The sequence below is a fragment of the Felis catus genome, chromosome F1, assembly GCF_018350175.1.
Source record: "Felis catus isolate Fca126 chromosome F1, F.catus_Fca126_mat1.0, whole genome shotgun sequence".
NCBI classification, from domain to species: domain Eukaryota; kingdom Metazoa; phylum Chordata; class Mammalia; order Carnivora; family Felidae; genus Felis; species Felis catus.
Window position 1 is genome coordinate 27163673 of NC_058384.1, and position 17509 is coordinate 27181181.

The 17509-nt window shown below is 35.2% G+C and overlaps 1 protein-coding gene across 3 annotated transcripts in view; it reads right to left on the reverse strand.

Moving 5' to 3' along the window:
• Nucleotides 1-17509, reverse strand: part of XPR1 (xenotropic and polytropic retrovirus receptor 1) — a 217096-nt gene that overhangs the window by 37748 nt on the left and 161839 nt on the right. For all 3 annotated transcript variants that reach the window (XM_011290988.4, XM_045048517.1, XM_045048516.1), the window contains exons 8-11: nt 17157-17347; nt 16761-16940; nt 10985-11156; nt 9637-9831 (exon numbers count right to left, since the gene is read on the reverse strand). In XM_011290988.4, the coding sequence (XP_011289290.1) occupies nt 9637-9831; nt 10985-11156; nt 16761-16940; nt 17157-17347 (738 nt within the window). The remainder of the gene's footprint in view (nt 1-9636; nt 9832-10984; nt 11157-16760; nt 16941-17156; nt 17348-17509) is intronic.

A 17509-nucleotide genomic window follows, 5' to 3' on the forward strand; every position in this document is an offset into this window, starting at 1 on the left:
AAAATAGCCAGCTTTGGGCGCCTGGGTGGCTCAGTCGGTTGAGCATCTGACTTCAGCTCAGGTCACGATCTTGCTGTTTATGGGTTCAAGCCCCGCATCAGGCTGTGTGCTGACAGCTCAGAGCCTGGAGCCTGCTTCAGATTCTGTGTCTCCTTCTCCCTCTGCTCCTCCCCTGCTCGTGCTCGGTCTCTCTCTCAAAAATAAATAAACATTCAAAAAAATTAAAAAAGAAAATAGCCAGCTTTAACAAATACCTAATTGTTACCACAGGTATTTCTTTGCCTTTTTTTTTTTATTTTTTTATTTGAGAGAGCACAGCATGAGCAAGAGAGAGGGGCAGGGAAGATGAGGGGAGGAGAGAGAGCAAGAGAGAGAAAGAGGGAGAGAGAGGGAGAGAAAAAGGGAGAGAGAAAGAGAAAGAGAGAGAGGAGAGGGACAGAGACGGGGAGGGAGAGAGGGACAGAGAGAGGGAGAGAGAATCTTAAGCAGCCTCCGTGCTCAGCAGAGAGCAACACAGGGCTTGATCCCATGATCCTGGGATCATGACCTGAGCCAAAATCATGACCTGAGCCAAAATCAAGAGTCAGACACTCATCCGACTGAGCCACCCAGGCACCCTTCAGGTATTTCTTAAGTGAATTTTAAAACCCTAACAAAGAATACAACTCTAATTATTCATATTAAAACATTTTCTTATCACTTGAAACAACACTAGTATGTTAGTATTTGCTTCCTTCCAATTCAAGAATGACTTCAGTTATCTGGCAGAGAAATTACTTACATATTTGGGCTGACTCCACTTTGCTCTTACTAATAAATGTCTTTGACTCCTGTTCCTGGCAACGTCTTTGGCTTTCCATGAATGTGGTGGCCATTAGGATGAAAAGATCAGAAAATGGGCCTATTCTCTTAAAAGTACTGCTTGAATTATTCTCTCCCAATGTAGCTTTGTGCTTTCTCAAACAAATTTATTTGAAACATGTAGGAATACCACACCGTTCTATCTGATCTTTCTTTGCTTACCACAAGTTTAACATTTGGAAGAGCTCAGAGCATTCTATAAACTTAGAAGGCAGTATGACAGACTAAAAATAATCACTGGGTATGAATTCTAGCTTTGTCACTGAACAGCTACTTGATTTTGGGGGCTACACTGTTTTATTAAGATTCATAACCTGGGTTCTTCCACTTTACAGATGTAGGACTTTGGCAAGTAACTTAGTCTCTCTGTTTTCAATTTCTTCACCTGTAAAATGACAAGTGCTTACCTCTGACAAAGATGCACTCCCTAACCTAACTCTAGTTAGGCTCCTCCAAGCTCTCTAGGCCTCAAACTTGGTGTCTGTTCTTGTCAAGCCTATGTCACCTAGTTGTAGCAAGAATCTCACTAAGCCATTTTAGAGAGAACCCCTTATCCTCAATATCTGATCATTCTAGTTATCAAAATTCTTTATCCTCTACCCTTCATCTAATCACTCTGGTCTTCCTTTTAGCAAGAATCCTCCTGTCAAGTCAGTTTAACCAGAATCGTCCCTCACCCCTGATGTTTCCTTTTAGTAATTTTCCAACCACTGACCCTTCTTCTTGGCTATAAATCCCCATTTGTCTGTTCTATATTCAGAGTTGAGCCTACCTCTCTACTGAGATCTCTTTTCCTCTACTTCAAAACTTCCTGAATAAAATGTGCTTTCGCCACTTTGATTACATCCAGCTCTGATTCTAATACCTCACAGGGCTGCTGTGACGATTAAATGAGTTAATACATGTTAAATGCTTAAAAGAGTGTTTGGCCCATAGAAATATTCAATAAATATTACCTTTTAATAATATCATTATTCTTCATCTACTGTTTGCAGGTGCTCTGCATTACTTTTGACAAGCTACTATATAATATTCTACGTACCATATTATATTCCTATTGATGGACATTTATTAGATTATTTCAGTTCTTTACTTTATAATGCTGTAAACATAAGTTAACTTCTAGCCACTTCTCTAATTATTTCCTTAGAAAAAGTTATGGAAAGGGACTTACTAGTTCAAAAAGTATGAATGATTTTAAGACTCCTGGTAGGATTACCAAATTGCTTACCAATTTATACTCTATCAACAGAATGAGTGTTCATCTCTCCACATCCTTGATAGCAATAAGCATCAATATTTGATTAAATATTTCAATTTTCATCTCTTTTGCAATCAGTAAAGGAGAACATTTTTCATATGTTTATTAGCCATGCTTAATTACCCTACAAAATTATCTGTTTATATCCTTTTCCAATTAAAAAATTAGTTAAAATTGATTTGTTTTGTGTCAGATTAGGTTACAGTTTAAAAGTATTCATTCTCCCCAACACTCTTCTCTCATGATTCTTGCCCCATAGATGTTGGGTTTAATAATGGCTTCAGGATGGGCAGACTTCCTTTGGGCCTAGACATGTGACTTGCTTAAGCCAGTAGGAGGTTAGCAGCTATGAAGAAAGCAGATGCTTAAAATGTGTATGCAGTAGAAACTGTTTCTGCTAGTACCATGGGAAGAGTTTCCTTGGGGTAACTACTGTCCCTTTAGTTGGGGCTCCATGGTGAAACATGTATAACCAGACAAAAACCAAACATGTAGGGAAAAGTCAAGAGCCCAGCAGGAACAGTTGCCTAAAACAGAGCTACCCAGCCACGTCCAGCCTAGTTCCACCAATTCCCAGCTGACCCACAGATCATAAATGAGAATAAATTACTGCTGTTTTAAGCTACTGAGTTCTGGGGCGAATTATGATGTATCAATAGCTGATTAGTATACTTACTGTATTATACTATAAAACTCTGAAGCAAAGAGATTCATTCATATATAATCTACTACTTAAGCCCTTATATTTGCCTATTCATTTTTTCCTATTATTTTCTTTCTGCTGAAAATATCTAGACACAATAACTTTCATTGATGTGTATACTTTCCACCAATATTCTCATGTAAAATTATATATAATAAATTGAAATGAAAATTTAAAATTCTGTTTGCAAGCAATTGTCTTTAAATTCCTTTCCTGTTAGGTAAAATTGTTCCATAAGTTGAATTCATACTGTTCAACTTCTTAAATTTAAGCATCACAGAGTTCTCTCCCTGTTTCTAAGAAATACACAGGTCATTTCTAAACTTTAAACTTTGTGCTTGAGTATTTCAAAACAACATAATTTATACAGAAATGCTAACAAACTATATCTACCAGTTGTATGGTAGACTACAGAGGTGTAAGGTGACTACCGAAAAGACGACAAAAATGATCTCAGGGTATAAGGATATGTATTATTTTTTAAAGTTTTTTTTTTTTTTTAACATGACAAAGAAGATACAAAGGAAATGTAATTTATTCAAAGCTGTAATTAATACTTTTAAAGCAAAGCAATTTAAGGTGAAATATAAATGGGATTGTTGGTATAATATTTATAAAACCATTTAAAATTAGCACAATGCCAAGTAGATAAAAGCTACTCAAGAAATATTTCTAAAGTCAAATTAATAATCAGAAACAAACAATATCACATTTGATTTTAGCACTGGCAGAATTTAAGCCAATATTGACAAATAATGAATCCTTTAAAAAAATCTATTTCTTGTCTGTATTAGTTAGGCTAGAGGAATTACAGCCAAATATATCAAATTTCAAAAGGGTTAAAGATTTGAGCTATTTCAACAGTAAGTCAAAAGTGAAAGCATTTAGGGGCACCTGGGTGGCTCAGTCGGTTAAGCATCTGACTTCGGCTCAGGTCATGATCTCACAATTCGTGGGTTCAACCCCGTGTCGGGCTCTGTGCTGACATCTCAGAGCTTGGAGCCTGTTTCAGTTTCTATGTACCCCTCTCTCTCTGCCCCTCCCCTGTTCACTCTCTGTCTCTGTCTCAAGAATAAACAAACATTAAAAAAAAAAAAAAAAAGTGAAAGCATTTATTCAAATGCATTGTTTTCTTTTTAATTTTTTTTTAGTTTTTATTTATTTTTTGAGAGAGAGAGAGACAGCGCAAATGGGGGAGGGGCAGAAAGAGAGGGAGAGAGAGAGAATCCCAAGCAGGCTCTGTGCTACTAGTGCAGAGCCTGATGTGGGGCTTGAATCCACAAAACCGCGAGATCATGACCTGAGCTGAAACCAAGTTGGACACTTGACTGACTGAGCCACCCAGGCACCCTAAATGCATTGTTTTTAAAAATTTTGTGTGTGTGTTTAAAAAAAAAGTTAATGAGGGGCGCCTGGGTGGCTCAGTCGGTTAAGCGCCCGACTTCGGCTCAGGTCACCATCTCGCAGTATGTAAGTTCGAGCCCCGCGTCGGGCTCTGGGCTGACTGCTCAGAGTCTGGAGCCTGTTTCGGATTCTGTGTCTCCCTCTCTCTCTGACCCTCCCCCGTTCATGCTCTGTCTCTCTCTGTCTCAAAAATAAATAAACGTTAAAAAAAAATTAAAAAAAAAAAAAGTTAATGAGGGGTGCCTGAGTGGCTTGGTTGGTTGAGCGTCCAACTTCAGCTCAGGTCATGATCTCCCAGTTTGTGAGTTTGAGGCCCCCATTAGGCTCTGTGCTGAAGCTTGGAGCCTAGAGTCGGCTTCGGATTCTGTCTCCCCTTCTCTTTGCTCCTCCCCAGCTTGCACTCTTTCTCTCTCTCAAAAAAAAAAAAAAAAAAAAACACATTAAAAAAAATTTTTTTAAGTTAATGAAACAAAAGTTTCCCTAGAGAATTTTTTAAAAATTGGTGTTTCTATTATAACAAGACTAAAATTTGGAAAGTCTGGCAAAGCAGCCTATTATTCAGGGTAAAAACAGTTACATATTGGCCATACCCCAGAGAGGAAGCACTTCAGGACTATGTGTGCCCACTCAAAACAATGAAATGCTTATTTGCTCTGAAGGCACTGAACTACTGCTGAGGAATCCTCATTAGGGGGCACAGCACCCCTTACAGAATGTTAAACAAGAAGGGGTCTGGATGGGAACTGGTACTGCAAAACAACCAAGCAAACAAACATAAGTAAGTATTTTTAAAAATCTAATAGCAAATGCATGTTAGCAAATGCTAATAAAAAGTCTAAAGTAAAATATTAAGTATTTTTAAAGTAAGGTTTTTTTTTCTTCTGTATATTCAGAGAAGAGCAAAAGAGCAAAATCCACTAAGAATTTATGAATATTTTAGAATGTTGGAAACTGTAAATGAAAAACAGAAAGTCTAATGAAGTGCGCTCTCTCCCCATCAATGGGTCAGAAATAACACAATGGCTTTTTTATTATTGTACCTCCCACAGGCTTTTTCTTGCCAAAGCCAAGAAACCTCAAGGACATTCAAAAAACATTTAAAACACTTTCTTGTCTCCTCCAATCCTAATTCCAACAAAAAAACTTGTAGGAGTTGGCTTTAAATTTAGGCTTGTAATGAAATGTGATTTCTTAAAATATGGAGATTGGCTGCTAGCTAAATTCCTTTGTGTCTAAAATTAATGATGGAAAATAAAATACACTGAAATGTTTAAAATGTGTTTCCTTATTATACCAAGTGACAGCTAGCTGAAATATAATAAGTAGTCTCCCTAAAACGGGTCTAAGCCCCTCCCTCACCTTTAAAAAAATGACTCTAGGTACAGAAGTAACACTTGTGCCTTCATTCATCATAAGACCTAACCTTTGAAAAAATCTTGAAAATACCCCCAATAATGCAGTTACTATGGTAACTCTTGTAGGTTAGTTCTCTGAAAAGACTCATATCCTTGAGTCTGAACAGGGATACCTCACCATCTTCTACACCTTCCTCTCCTCATAAAATTTATCCTTTACGGTAATACTTACAAATTCAATAGAAAAAGATCTACCTCATTAACCATACAAAATCTATCCTTTTGGCTCAATGATTATTTTTAAAGTGTATGTTTTCTGATACTTTTCCTCTTGGAATATTGTCCAACAAAACAATAGAAAGCAAATTCTACTTTTGATCATCACTAAATGCCAGATTTCCCTGTTTTATGCTTTTTGGTGAAAAGAAAATTAGTGATATAAATATTTAATATGTATCAACAATACAAAGGTTTTTTTTTTTTTTTTAATTTTATGGCTATGATAAGATATATAACCAATGGTCTCTCTAAAAAAAATGCTTGGTTTTTAAAAATTTGACTGTGGGACTTGAATCAAGTTCAGTGAGTGAACATCTGTGTTACATGAACAAGAAGCCAAACACATTCCTAATTGGTACTTGTCCATTATAACGCCCCTACCGAAGGGATCACAAGGGTTTCTCTTAGAAAGATTTTCCATAAAGAAAGACACACATATGCCAGCTCTAGACAGCAAAGAGAATTGTATTTCATTTAATGATAAATTCCATTTGTGTAGCACGTTAGAGTTTATAAGGTGATTCCATGTACACTACACCTTAATCATTACAACAAATTTGTGAAGTAAACAGAATAGATACTATTATCTCCACTTAAAAGGTGTGGTTCTGCCTGAGGGGACAAGAGGAAGCCCTAGGCGAAAGAAGAACAGAAGTGGGAAACAGCAACACTTCCACCACTCACAAATTACACAGCCTTGGGCAAAACACATAATGGGATAAGTGGAATTCTCCTTCACATAAACAATAAAATAGCTTAACTATTACCTCTGGGAAGTCTCTACTGGGGGCCGGATTGGGACTTATGCTGTCTGTAGGCTATTATGGTCCCCTGCTTATTTTAATGTCTTTTTTTCCTATTGTGGTCAAAACACATAGCACAAAATTTACCATCTTAACCACTTCTAAGCATACCGTTCAAAAGTTTTAAGCATATTCACACTGTTGTGCAACCAATTAATGCCTTTTTACCTACTTCCCCTACTAGATCATAAATTTTTAAGGGCTAGAATGTTACTTTGTTTGTTGCTCCATTTTTAGTGCCTAGCACAACTGATACATAGAATATTCTCAGTAATGTTTACTGAATGCATGTTTATTCTATTTGCCTATCTATGCACCCAGCTACCCATTCATCTACCTACCCAACTCAGAATTCGAATTGAGATGTTTACACAGGGGTGTCTATAAACATGTTAATTTAAGTCAAAACTTTTTCTAATTTGGGTGACTGGTTTTCCAGTTAGGGGATATGGCAGATAATCCCTATAAACTGGATGAGTGTAATCTGCACTACCAAGATTAAAAAACAACACCATTTAAACAATGTCATAAGATACTGACTGTCCATAAACAAAGAGAATGATTCTAATGGTTAACAAATCCTTTTTTCATTTAGTTTATGTTTAATATTTTACTTCCTTCAGTTTATTTTTAACTTTTTGCTTTCAATAAGAAAACCTGATAGATTAACAAAAATAGTTACTGATGATGGACTACTGTGCATATTTTTTGGTATATAACTGAGGATCTGTCTAGAAAACTTAGCGATGCTCCAACAATTAAACTTCTACCCTCATATATACAGCTATTTAACAAGGTTTCTCAGAGCTTCCCTATACAAAAACTGCAAAATGGAACAGAATAATATAGATTTATCTCAATAAGAAATATCTATGTGATAATTATTAAAATTTATAACGTATCTGTAACATTACTTTGGCCAGTTATAATTACAACACAGAAAAATCTCTTAGCATCTTCTAGTAATAGGTAATAACTTAATTTCAATTTACATATATATGTATCAGACAAAAGTCATTAAAACATAAAAATACAAATCATGGTATCATGCTTTTGTATTTAGATTACTTGGACACATTTAGTAGAAACACTTTAGCAGTTTTGTTTTAAAATGTGAATATTTAAAATACACTGTAAAAAAAAAAAAAAGCGGGGGGGGGGGGGGGGAAGGGGGCACCTGGGTGGCTCAGTTGGTTGAATGACCTTAGGCTCAGTTCATGATCTCACAGTTCATGAGTTCAAGCCCTGCACCCGACTCTGTGCGGACAGCTTAGAGGCGAGGCTGGAGGCTTCTTCATATTCTGTGTTTCCCTCTCTCTCTGCCCCTCCCCACTCATGCTCTATCTCTCTCTCTCTCAAAATAAATAAACATTAAAAAAAATTATAAACACACTGTAAACTACATTTTTAAAAATTATTTAACCTTAAGATGAAAAATTTCAGATGTAAATTTTAAAATGTCAGAAAATACAGTTCAAATAGTAGTTTAAAATAATAAAATAAAAATGATAATAATATAGTTTTAAAAATTCTTTAAAGGGATACATGAGCCAAAAAAAAAAAAAAAAAAAAAAAGAAAGAGAAAGTCTGACAACCACAATACCATCCAAACCACTGCTTCTAGCTTTAGGTTATTAAATGTGAAGTTTGAGGAATTCAGTGCAGGTTTGAGGAATTCAGATTTTCAGCTTCATACTAAGAGTACCAGTATAGTTAAAGATATGTTATGTCCTAGAATATTCAACCCCAAACCACTGTTACCCAGGATGGGAGAAAAGTAAAGGGTTCTTAAGGCACAGGGTACCATGTATCAAATCCATTGCCTGACTTATAAATTCTCTAATCACAACCTTGTGAATCATGATGCATGCCCAGACTAAAGAACAGCATTCCTCAGCAGGAGTTAAAATTACGGGAGCTTTGAGGATGTGTTTCCTTCACTGAGGCACTTAGTTAAATTATATCATTTAACAAGAGTGCCTACGTAGTGATAAAATTATTGGCTGCATTATCAATATTACTGTAATTGCAGAATCTACTGCTAAAAGTGGAAGTATGTTATAAAGTGTTCTACTGGACCAAACTGCAAGCCTCACAAAAAAACCACTGTTCCAACCTTTCAAGACCATCAGACATCTTTTTAGATAAGTAGCTAAGAGGTACTAGCTCAGGCTCCTAAAATACAGTGTCTCAATTAAGAAAAAAGTCACTGAAAAAAATTTACTTAAGTATTTAAAAATAATTACAATAATTTCAATAAGTAACATTTCTTTACCACCCAGCCTCTAAGGTGTGGGCTGATACTGATTTAAAAAGACAAAGATGGAATGCATTTTAGTAAAAGGAAGCAAGATCTTTGATTGACAGTTCTTGGAAAAAGGTTAAAAATTCAAAAGGACTGACTGCATGTGGCTCAGAACCTAAAAGCTTTTTTCTCCTCTCAACAGAAGAGCAGTCTCAAGTAATAACTGGTTGCTATGGAGATAAGAAACTAGAGAGATCAGAGAACTCAATTTGCAGTTAAATGGGCTGGAAACAATCCTTACTACTTGGTGAAGGAAAGCGATTAAAAATATACATGATTGCCAGAGGGAATCTTTTTCACCTAGCATTTTCCAACCTCATTAATGAACAAGAAGGCTAAAAAAACAAAAACAAAACAAAACAAAACAAAAAACCAACAACAAAGGAAAGCCCAAGGTGTCTAAGATAGAACACACTGAACATAATTCAGGGTTTCACATATCACAAAATCCTTCCTATTCTGGATGACTTTTTGACGGTACTTGTTATTAAATGCTGGAATGAGACTCAAATTGTGTTCAAGAACAAAATGGTATAGCTGAGGGGACTGGAACTTCAGTGGAAAAAAAGAGCATGATAAATGGAAAAGGAACCAGAGTAAGAAGCACATGTCAGTAGTAAAAACCCAGGTTTTGAAAAATCTCTTCACAGTCAATCGTAGAATACCTTTGTGAGTGCTGTAAAGGGCTGCGAACGTCACCGTGAAGAAAGTTGTTGAGTATTTCCCAGCATTAACTAAATGAGGAAAGGCCCTTTTTGTGTCTCGGTAGCGGCGCAGGCACTGGATGAAGCGAAGCCAAGCAGGAATGCACTGAACGATGGCCCGCACACCATACGAATATTTGTGGCAAATTTCTGGTTCTGTGCAGATTTCAAAGAAGAAGAATTATTATTAAAAAAACCCAAAAGACAAGTAACTTGTTCACATCATTTTGTTATATATTGTAACCACTCTCAAGTCCATAAAAGCAAGAAGCCTGGTTTCTGAATCACTTTCTTCTTTGTAACTACTATATTCTCAAACTTTTCATGAGCAATGAAAGCCAAAAAAGGAAGGTAAATATATAGGGTGGACCAATGGGGGAAAATCTGCCCTCCCAGATTTCTGACAACCTGCTCTGGAATCGTTTTCTTTGGAATGTGGTAAAACTGTAAGAAAATTAGAAGATGAGTACAGTAATCAAAGGAAAGAAAACTTACTCTGTAATTTGAAATACTTGGAAAACATACAAATGCCACTAGTGACTCTAGTTAATTTCATGAACTCCAAACTGCTATATCACAATAGGTAGAAAATGTACCTCATTAGCCTACTTTTTAATGGAGAGCAGAATTTATATTTTTAAATGAGAAACATTTTTCTTCAAATTCTGGGAATGCATTATAGTGCGATCAACCTACAACAAAGTTGTGGTCTGCTAGCAATCAATGAATATGTGTTGCCACTGGCTTCATTAGCTTTTTGCTAGTCAGATGTTACATAATCTGTCTAAATTTGGTCTTTGTCATTAAGGCAAAATTCCTTAATAACTCGAACTCCTGGCATACACCAAGAGTGGGAAAAAGAACCAGAAAAAAACACCCCAAGATCCTCAGTAAGAATTAAAAACGATCTACAATGACTTTCTCAAAGCCCTTGATATAAGTCTAAATACTCAAGTATTTTTGATCATTATAAAGCAATACTGTGATGGAAACTGTTGGCACTAAAGCATCTGTGATATAACTACCAGTATACTAGAAATTTTTACTTTTCTTTTTTTTCTAAGTTTTAGAATTCCTTAAGTGTAAGTTGCAAATCTCTTGGCAAATGGATGACTGAAATCCTAACATTTAATTTAAGAGCCAAATTGTATCAGATAAAGAGATTGCTAAAAGAGTGCCAAGTACATTTAATTAAGTTTGTATTATTGGATGAGTTTTCACCGTGATCTTACATTTCTTAGTTATCATTCCCAATATTTCTTGGTTTACACTGGCAGTTCAGAGGTATGGATGCACATTCATACCCTACCTTCTGAATTATTTGGCAACAGACCCCCACTTTCATCCCATCTGAGCTCAAAACTGTAGAAGCAGATCATATATTCCAGGTCCATCAATATCACTGACAGGCTGTTCAGCTGATCGGCCAGCCAGAAATCAGCAAAGCCTACTTTATGGAAGGGGGCTGTAAATACTCGAAACTGGGAGAAAGAAAAAAATAAAAAAACACAGAAACAAGAAAGTTCATATTAAATTTCTCTAATTCTTGTCTGACCATGCAGCATGATTACTTTAGCTGATAAAATGGAAACCAATGAGCCAATCACAAACACAGGGACCTGGCAACAGCGGCTAGGTTGAGAATTAGTAGTGAACGGAATGAGTTGAATAGATAACTAAGAAAGGAAATTTAAGTGGGGTGAAGACAGGAATAGCTACAGTTAGAAAACAGAAAGCAGAGAGGGTGGAAAGAGTTGAAGCTGAAAGCAGAGAGTAGCAGAAGGGAGAAGCACTGAGAGGATGTGTAGTGTTAGGGCTCTAGGGTAAATTGTGCTAGAGACGCATGCTCTATAATAATTTCTGGAATATCCTCCTTCTTAACTGGGATGAGAGCTTTGCTACCTGAATAGAAAGCTCTTCTTTGCCTACAAGGGATAGGGAGGGAAGGATGTGCAACAGCTGAAGCATGCCTGCCCGTTCTCTCACTGAAGTCAATTTCACTAATGCCATGGTAATAATTGTATTTGTCTTGAAATGATGCCATAAAAATAAGCTCACACCCCACTATTATAAAAATAATGTTAAATGAATTCAGATTAAATGTACTGAGCGCTAATCCATGCTGCATATTTTTCTCAAAATGCTTCTTCATAGTCCACTAACTACAACAATTCTATGAACTTGGCACTATTCATATCCCCATTTTACAGAGGACCTACAACAAACTCATCCTGACCTATTCTGTGGAAGACTGTTTACCACTGCAAAGGGAAATCTCCTGGCATTGCAGAGAGAGGATGGATAGATACTAACGTAATCATCAGAAACAGGCTCCAATAGTGCAGAATGCCGTGAGATGCCCTGAGAAAATTGAAGATGGAATTAAGGCAGCTTTAATCCTCACCCTGTCAGACCCTTTCTATCTTAAAAGCTAAAAATGAACTCCTAAAACAAGGAATTTTGACTAAGCAGCAGTTTTGAGAAAATGAGTCTAAATCTATAGCTCTCCTGCCACCTAGCTATATTCATTTAGCAGACATATTCAGCATGAAAACTAATGGCTCTCTCCCCTCAGACTTGGCTGGTTCTTTCTATTCTACCTCTAAACACTTCTCTTTATTATTTGAGGGAGATAAATGGCTACATTATGAATCCATCCTAGATATCAAGTATCTATGACAGGTATTGCCTTGGGGCTTTGGACGTTAGATCAGGAATCTGCAGGACCTAGTACAGGCTTTGTGATATTTTCTAGAGCGGATATATTTTGAGGCCATGCCTCAGTTTTGTGATCAGTCTCTTGCTCTTTCAATAAGTTTGCAATAAGCCTGAGAGACAAGCTATATCGTTTGCAACCATAAGGTCTAGATACAGCAAACTCTTTTTGGTAGGGGGTGGGGGCGGAGTGAGAACTGGGGGCTTAGTGGTTGAGATGTTAGTCATTTATTCATGAAAAGGTTCTGATGCCAGTTTATAGAGAGTATTTTAAGAAACTGTGGGGTGCAGAGTGGACTTTAAAAATTCAAAGAGACAAACAAGAGTTCAGAACATAACACCAAAAGGATCAGGAAGTCTAACTCAATCTCTAGTCGTGGACTTTTGTGAAAATTACAGCCGAGGGCAATTTTCTTATTTCTCATGGACACGAGACAGACTACCATTACTCTCATAATCTGCCAAATTCAGCCTCAAAAGCTAGCTAAGAGAGTAAACCTCCATATGAGCAGAGGAGGAAGAGAATGCACTAAATAAGAAAAGAGGGAAATGAGACTACGAAAGGGAGTGGCATGAAAATAGAAACTGGAAGGAAGGGAAAATTTATAGAAGAGAGCAGATGGAAAAAGGAAGAGGAGGGAGTAGTAAATGTTGGTATAATACAACTAATAAAGGAAGGAATATAATTATAGTCATTCAGCATTTAACACATGTCAGGCACTGTGGAAGTACAGAGATAAATAAAACAGTTTCTTCTGTCAAAGACCCACAGTCTGGTTGAGCAAATATATACCTAAGGAAATAGCGACAGCACTGTGTAGTAAGTGCTATTACAGATAAACATGCAAAATACCCTAGAAATACAAAGAAGGGAGAGAGGGAGTAGCTGCATCAGAGACAGGGTAGGGCTGAGTTCATACTGAATTCCCTGATGTTTACACATAGTCAAATTCAACTTAAATTTATCTGAATTCCCCTTCTTGAGTGAGAATTCTTTCTTTTCTTGTTGTGGCTAAGGTCTTTCAACTTCTACATTGTTGTGATTTTGCTTAAAATGACAATGACTGAGTAACAGTATTAAGAAAGCTACAGACAATTCAAAAGATCTGATGTTTTACTCACATACACAAAAAAGCCATTAATAAGTTATTAGAAAGGATATTAACTAACATCATTTTCTAAGTTAATGCCGATAAATATTAAAGAAGATGAAGTTTAATTTCTGCTTTTAGAGGCTTGTGAATAATCACACTCTTTCAATTTTTATATAAAATATATTTATTAGTTCGAACTACTAGATCAAAGTTAAGTATCTTAAATAAAGTGACTACCAGGTTTAATTGTTAAATGGTAGTGGTCAGGAGTACAGATTATGGAATCAGACTGCCTGGGCTCACATTTCATCTCCATTACTTACTGGCTGTGTATTTAACTCCTCTGAACTTGGGTTTCCTCATTTATACAATGTGGATTAATAGCAGCTCCAACCTCATGGTTATTAAAAGGATGAAATAAATGAACACATATAAAATGTCCAGAACAGTGCATTATTAAAAGAGACTATCTCTCTGTAATCATAGTAGAGACATATGTAAAAATTTTACTATAAAACCAAAGAAAATATTGAAAAAATCAATTCCCCAATTATATAGGAAAGGACTTTAATTTGAAAACTTTAGTCTTCTAGAAGAATTGATTGGTATTTTTGTTTAGAAAATCTGAGGCATTGCTTATGTTTCCCAATTGGACTTCCAATTAGGGCAAATATAGATCTATAGAGATTTATGACCTAATAATACAAATAAACTGTACCTAATTTGACATTTAAGTATCAAAATAAATAAATTTCTTTAAAAAAATTTTTTTAAGTTTATTTATTTTGAGAGGGACAGTGAGGAGGGAAAGAAGAGAAAGAATCCCAAGCAGGTTCCACTCTGACAGTGTAGAGCCCAAAGTTGAAGCCACACACTGTGAAATCAAGAGTCAGACGCTTAACTGACTGAGCCATCCAGGCACCCCTAAATAAATTTCTAATAAAAATTTTTTTAGCTTTTTTGAAGGAGGTGTATAGCATATAAATTCCATAGATTAAAATTTAAATATGGATATAAACAGCATCCAGTGCGTACCACTATGGCCAAATGATACATGTTCTTTTCCATTTTTTAAAAATTGAAGAAGGAAATGTACTTTTACTTAATGATGAGGCTATTAAAAAAGCTGTATCAGAGAAACAAAATATTTTTAACACTAGAAATAAGTCTCAGGGTAAATTTTTTCAGTAAGATTTGAATTAAACTAAGTCAACAGGTCACTTAATGTTAAAATGCTTTATATGTGTAAGATTTTCCTGTATACAATTATTATTATAAATATAACAAACCACAATGCTTCTTTCTGCATTTCACTGATTCTGATAGCACACTTATTATTCTTATTCCTTATTACATCATCATTGCCAATCTATTCCATCCATAAATCCTCATTTATTAACATACAGCAAATGCATTAATAAATGTCTACTCAATGGGGAATCATTTTGCTAATAAGAGTAACTGGTCATGCATCAATCATAGCTAACTATTTAAACAGAGAAGGATGTATTGGGGAAATGTTCACTTAACACACAACGATATCATTCCATTATTGCAATGATGCAATCGTATTAACATCTGAGTCTTTGAAACCTCATTTCAAAATAACTTTATAGAGATTTTACAATAATTGAGGCAGGAAATAATAGGTATTTATAATCTTAACATTATTTCCTTGTAACCAGAAGAATACTACATTTTGTGCAAATAAGTTTTAAAACTCCACAAAATCTAGCAATAAAATGACAAATAATCTCAAGATAAAAAAGGTAATCTAATTTTGTTGTACTAACGGGAAATGATTTATTTTTAGTATGAATTTCAAGAGAGAAAAAAATGGTCCAAATATTTCTTCTGTCTTACAAAAAATCCTTTAAAAATCATGTGTTCTAGATGATAAAATGTGTTAAAGGTGATTACATACTTAAGACTTTTCAAAATACTCTTGTACATCTAAGTTCTACACTTAGACCTACAGTTTGGCCTAGTGGTGCTATACATAACAGGAATGATTTGCTCTCTTACTTATTAGTATTTAATGAAATTAGAGGAAAATAGGGATATTCTCAATTTGTGGTAAAAATCCTACCAGAATAAATAAGAAATACAAATAAATAACAATCAACTTTGGGGAAAAAACATGAAGGAGATCTAGGCCATTTTCTTTTCCTGATTGCTATAAATACTTACCTGTACTGGAATATAAGTGGCTTTTTACTTGTTGTGTACTTACTTACTATGTTTTTTTAATAGGAAGAGCATATTTTATATCTTCAGATTCAAAAAATTTAAATAATGCTATATATAGGGAATGTACTGCTAAGAATAGCAACAACAAAGAAAAAAGTTCTGCTAACTGTAAGGGATATACAAAAGGAAAAAGAATACTCTAGTTTTCAAGGTAGTATACTTTTCTAAAGTAGGAAAAAGTAAGGCAATTATTATAGGAATTCTGAAAGTATGTGTAGAGATTGGTCAATTTAATCACTAATCTTCACTTTACTGTTAGTTGTAATTCATAACCTAAGAAATAATTACAGGAGAACATTACCAATTAATTTTCAAAACAGAGCTGGTTTAATTCAGGAGTTAAGAGAAGTCCCTTCCCCAAGCTATCTTTACACCATTACAAAAAATACAGCAACTATTTTTGCAAGATTCTATATCCTGATGTTTAAATTGAGAGATTTTGAGATTAAAAAATAGGTAAAGTGGAAGAAGAAATGGAATGTATTATAAACAAGAATCAAAGTCAGTTTCTCAAATTAAACCTGGTAATCTGGTAAAATATGCTTACTGATTTTAGAGAATGAATCTTTCATAAAAATAAAAATGTGTGGTTGACTATTTCTATCAATTTGACAGGAAAATAATAGTTTTACCACTTTTTAAAAAGGAAAAAAAAGAAATTCACAGAGTTCTACATGTTATCACAGCTGGCTAAGTAATCTGTACTAAATAATAAGGCACTTAAATAGATCACGAATTATTTATTATTAATTTGCAAAATAATTTCAATATCTGGACACTTCATACTCCCTTTTAGGAGGAAAAAAACTGCATGAATAAGTATTTCTCCCAGGGCCACTGCACTATACAACATGAGGTGTACCAATTACACTATATTCTTTACCCTTGGAGCTAGAGCACCACTCACATAGATTATAAAGTGAACCATGCCTTCTGGAGTTGTGCAACAGCAGCCTTGGTTCCTCCTGGACAAAGCCAATGACCAATACACCACTCTAAAAATGGGAGACAAATTTCTGGACTTACCAGTAGTTTAAGCAGCCAAAACCGGGATTTGTAATAGAAAGTTTTGGTGGGGTTGATAAGAAAGAAAAACATAAATCCATAAAGGACAAGTGGATACACATATGTGGGGATGACACTAAGTGGAGCAAAGAAGCATGCCAGAAGGCTTAGGCACCACAATATCCCGAGGAATCCAGCAATCTGATAAAGGATGGGAAAGAAAAGAAAAGAGAATAATTGTTATTTTTATTTTTTCCATTACTCAGAAGTATCTTCAATAAAACAAAGGTAAGATAAATGTTTAGATGTTAAGTCAATAATCTTCCTCAAGTAAAAGGTGGATTTCAGCACCTACTAAACCAGCGATATAGCTAACGTGAACTATATTTGTGGGACTTTATGTCTTGCTTTGATTACCTCAAAAAGATGTTGATGAGACAAATTGCTTCTTGGATTAAGTTCAAAGATGAGCACATGATTCACTCCAGCCTGTCTCCAACCATATGTGTTGATGCCCAGTAGAAAAAGGAATTCAATCAGAAGAAAGCCACCCCGATAGATTCTTATCAAGGGCCATATATTTCTATCTGTTTCAAGTTTAAATACAGCTGAAAAAATATCAATTAGTTAGTTAGAAAATTCATAATGTCTCATTTAATTGTCTTTCCTCATAATTCTTGATGACACAGTCCTTGGCATAAAAAGTTTTTATAAATAAAGCCTAAGCTTAGATTATCTCAAGAGCATGATAAACTTGTTTCCAGGTTCTT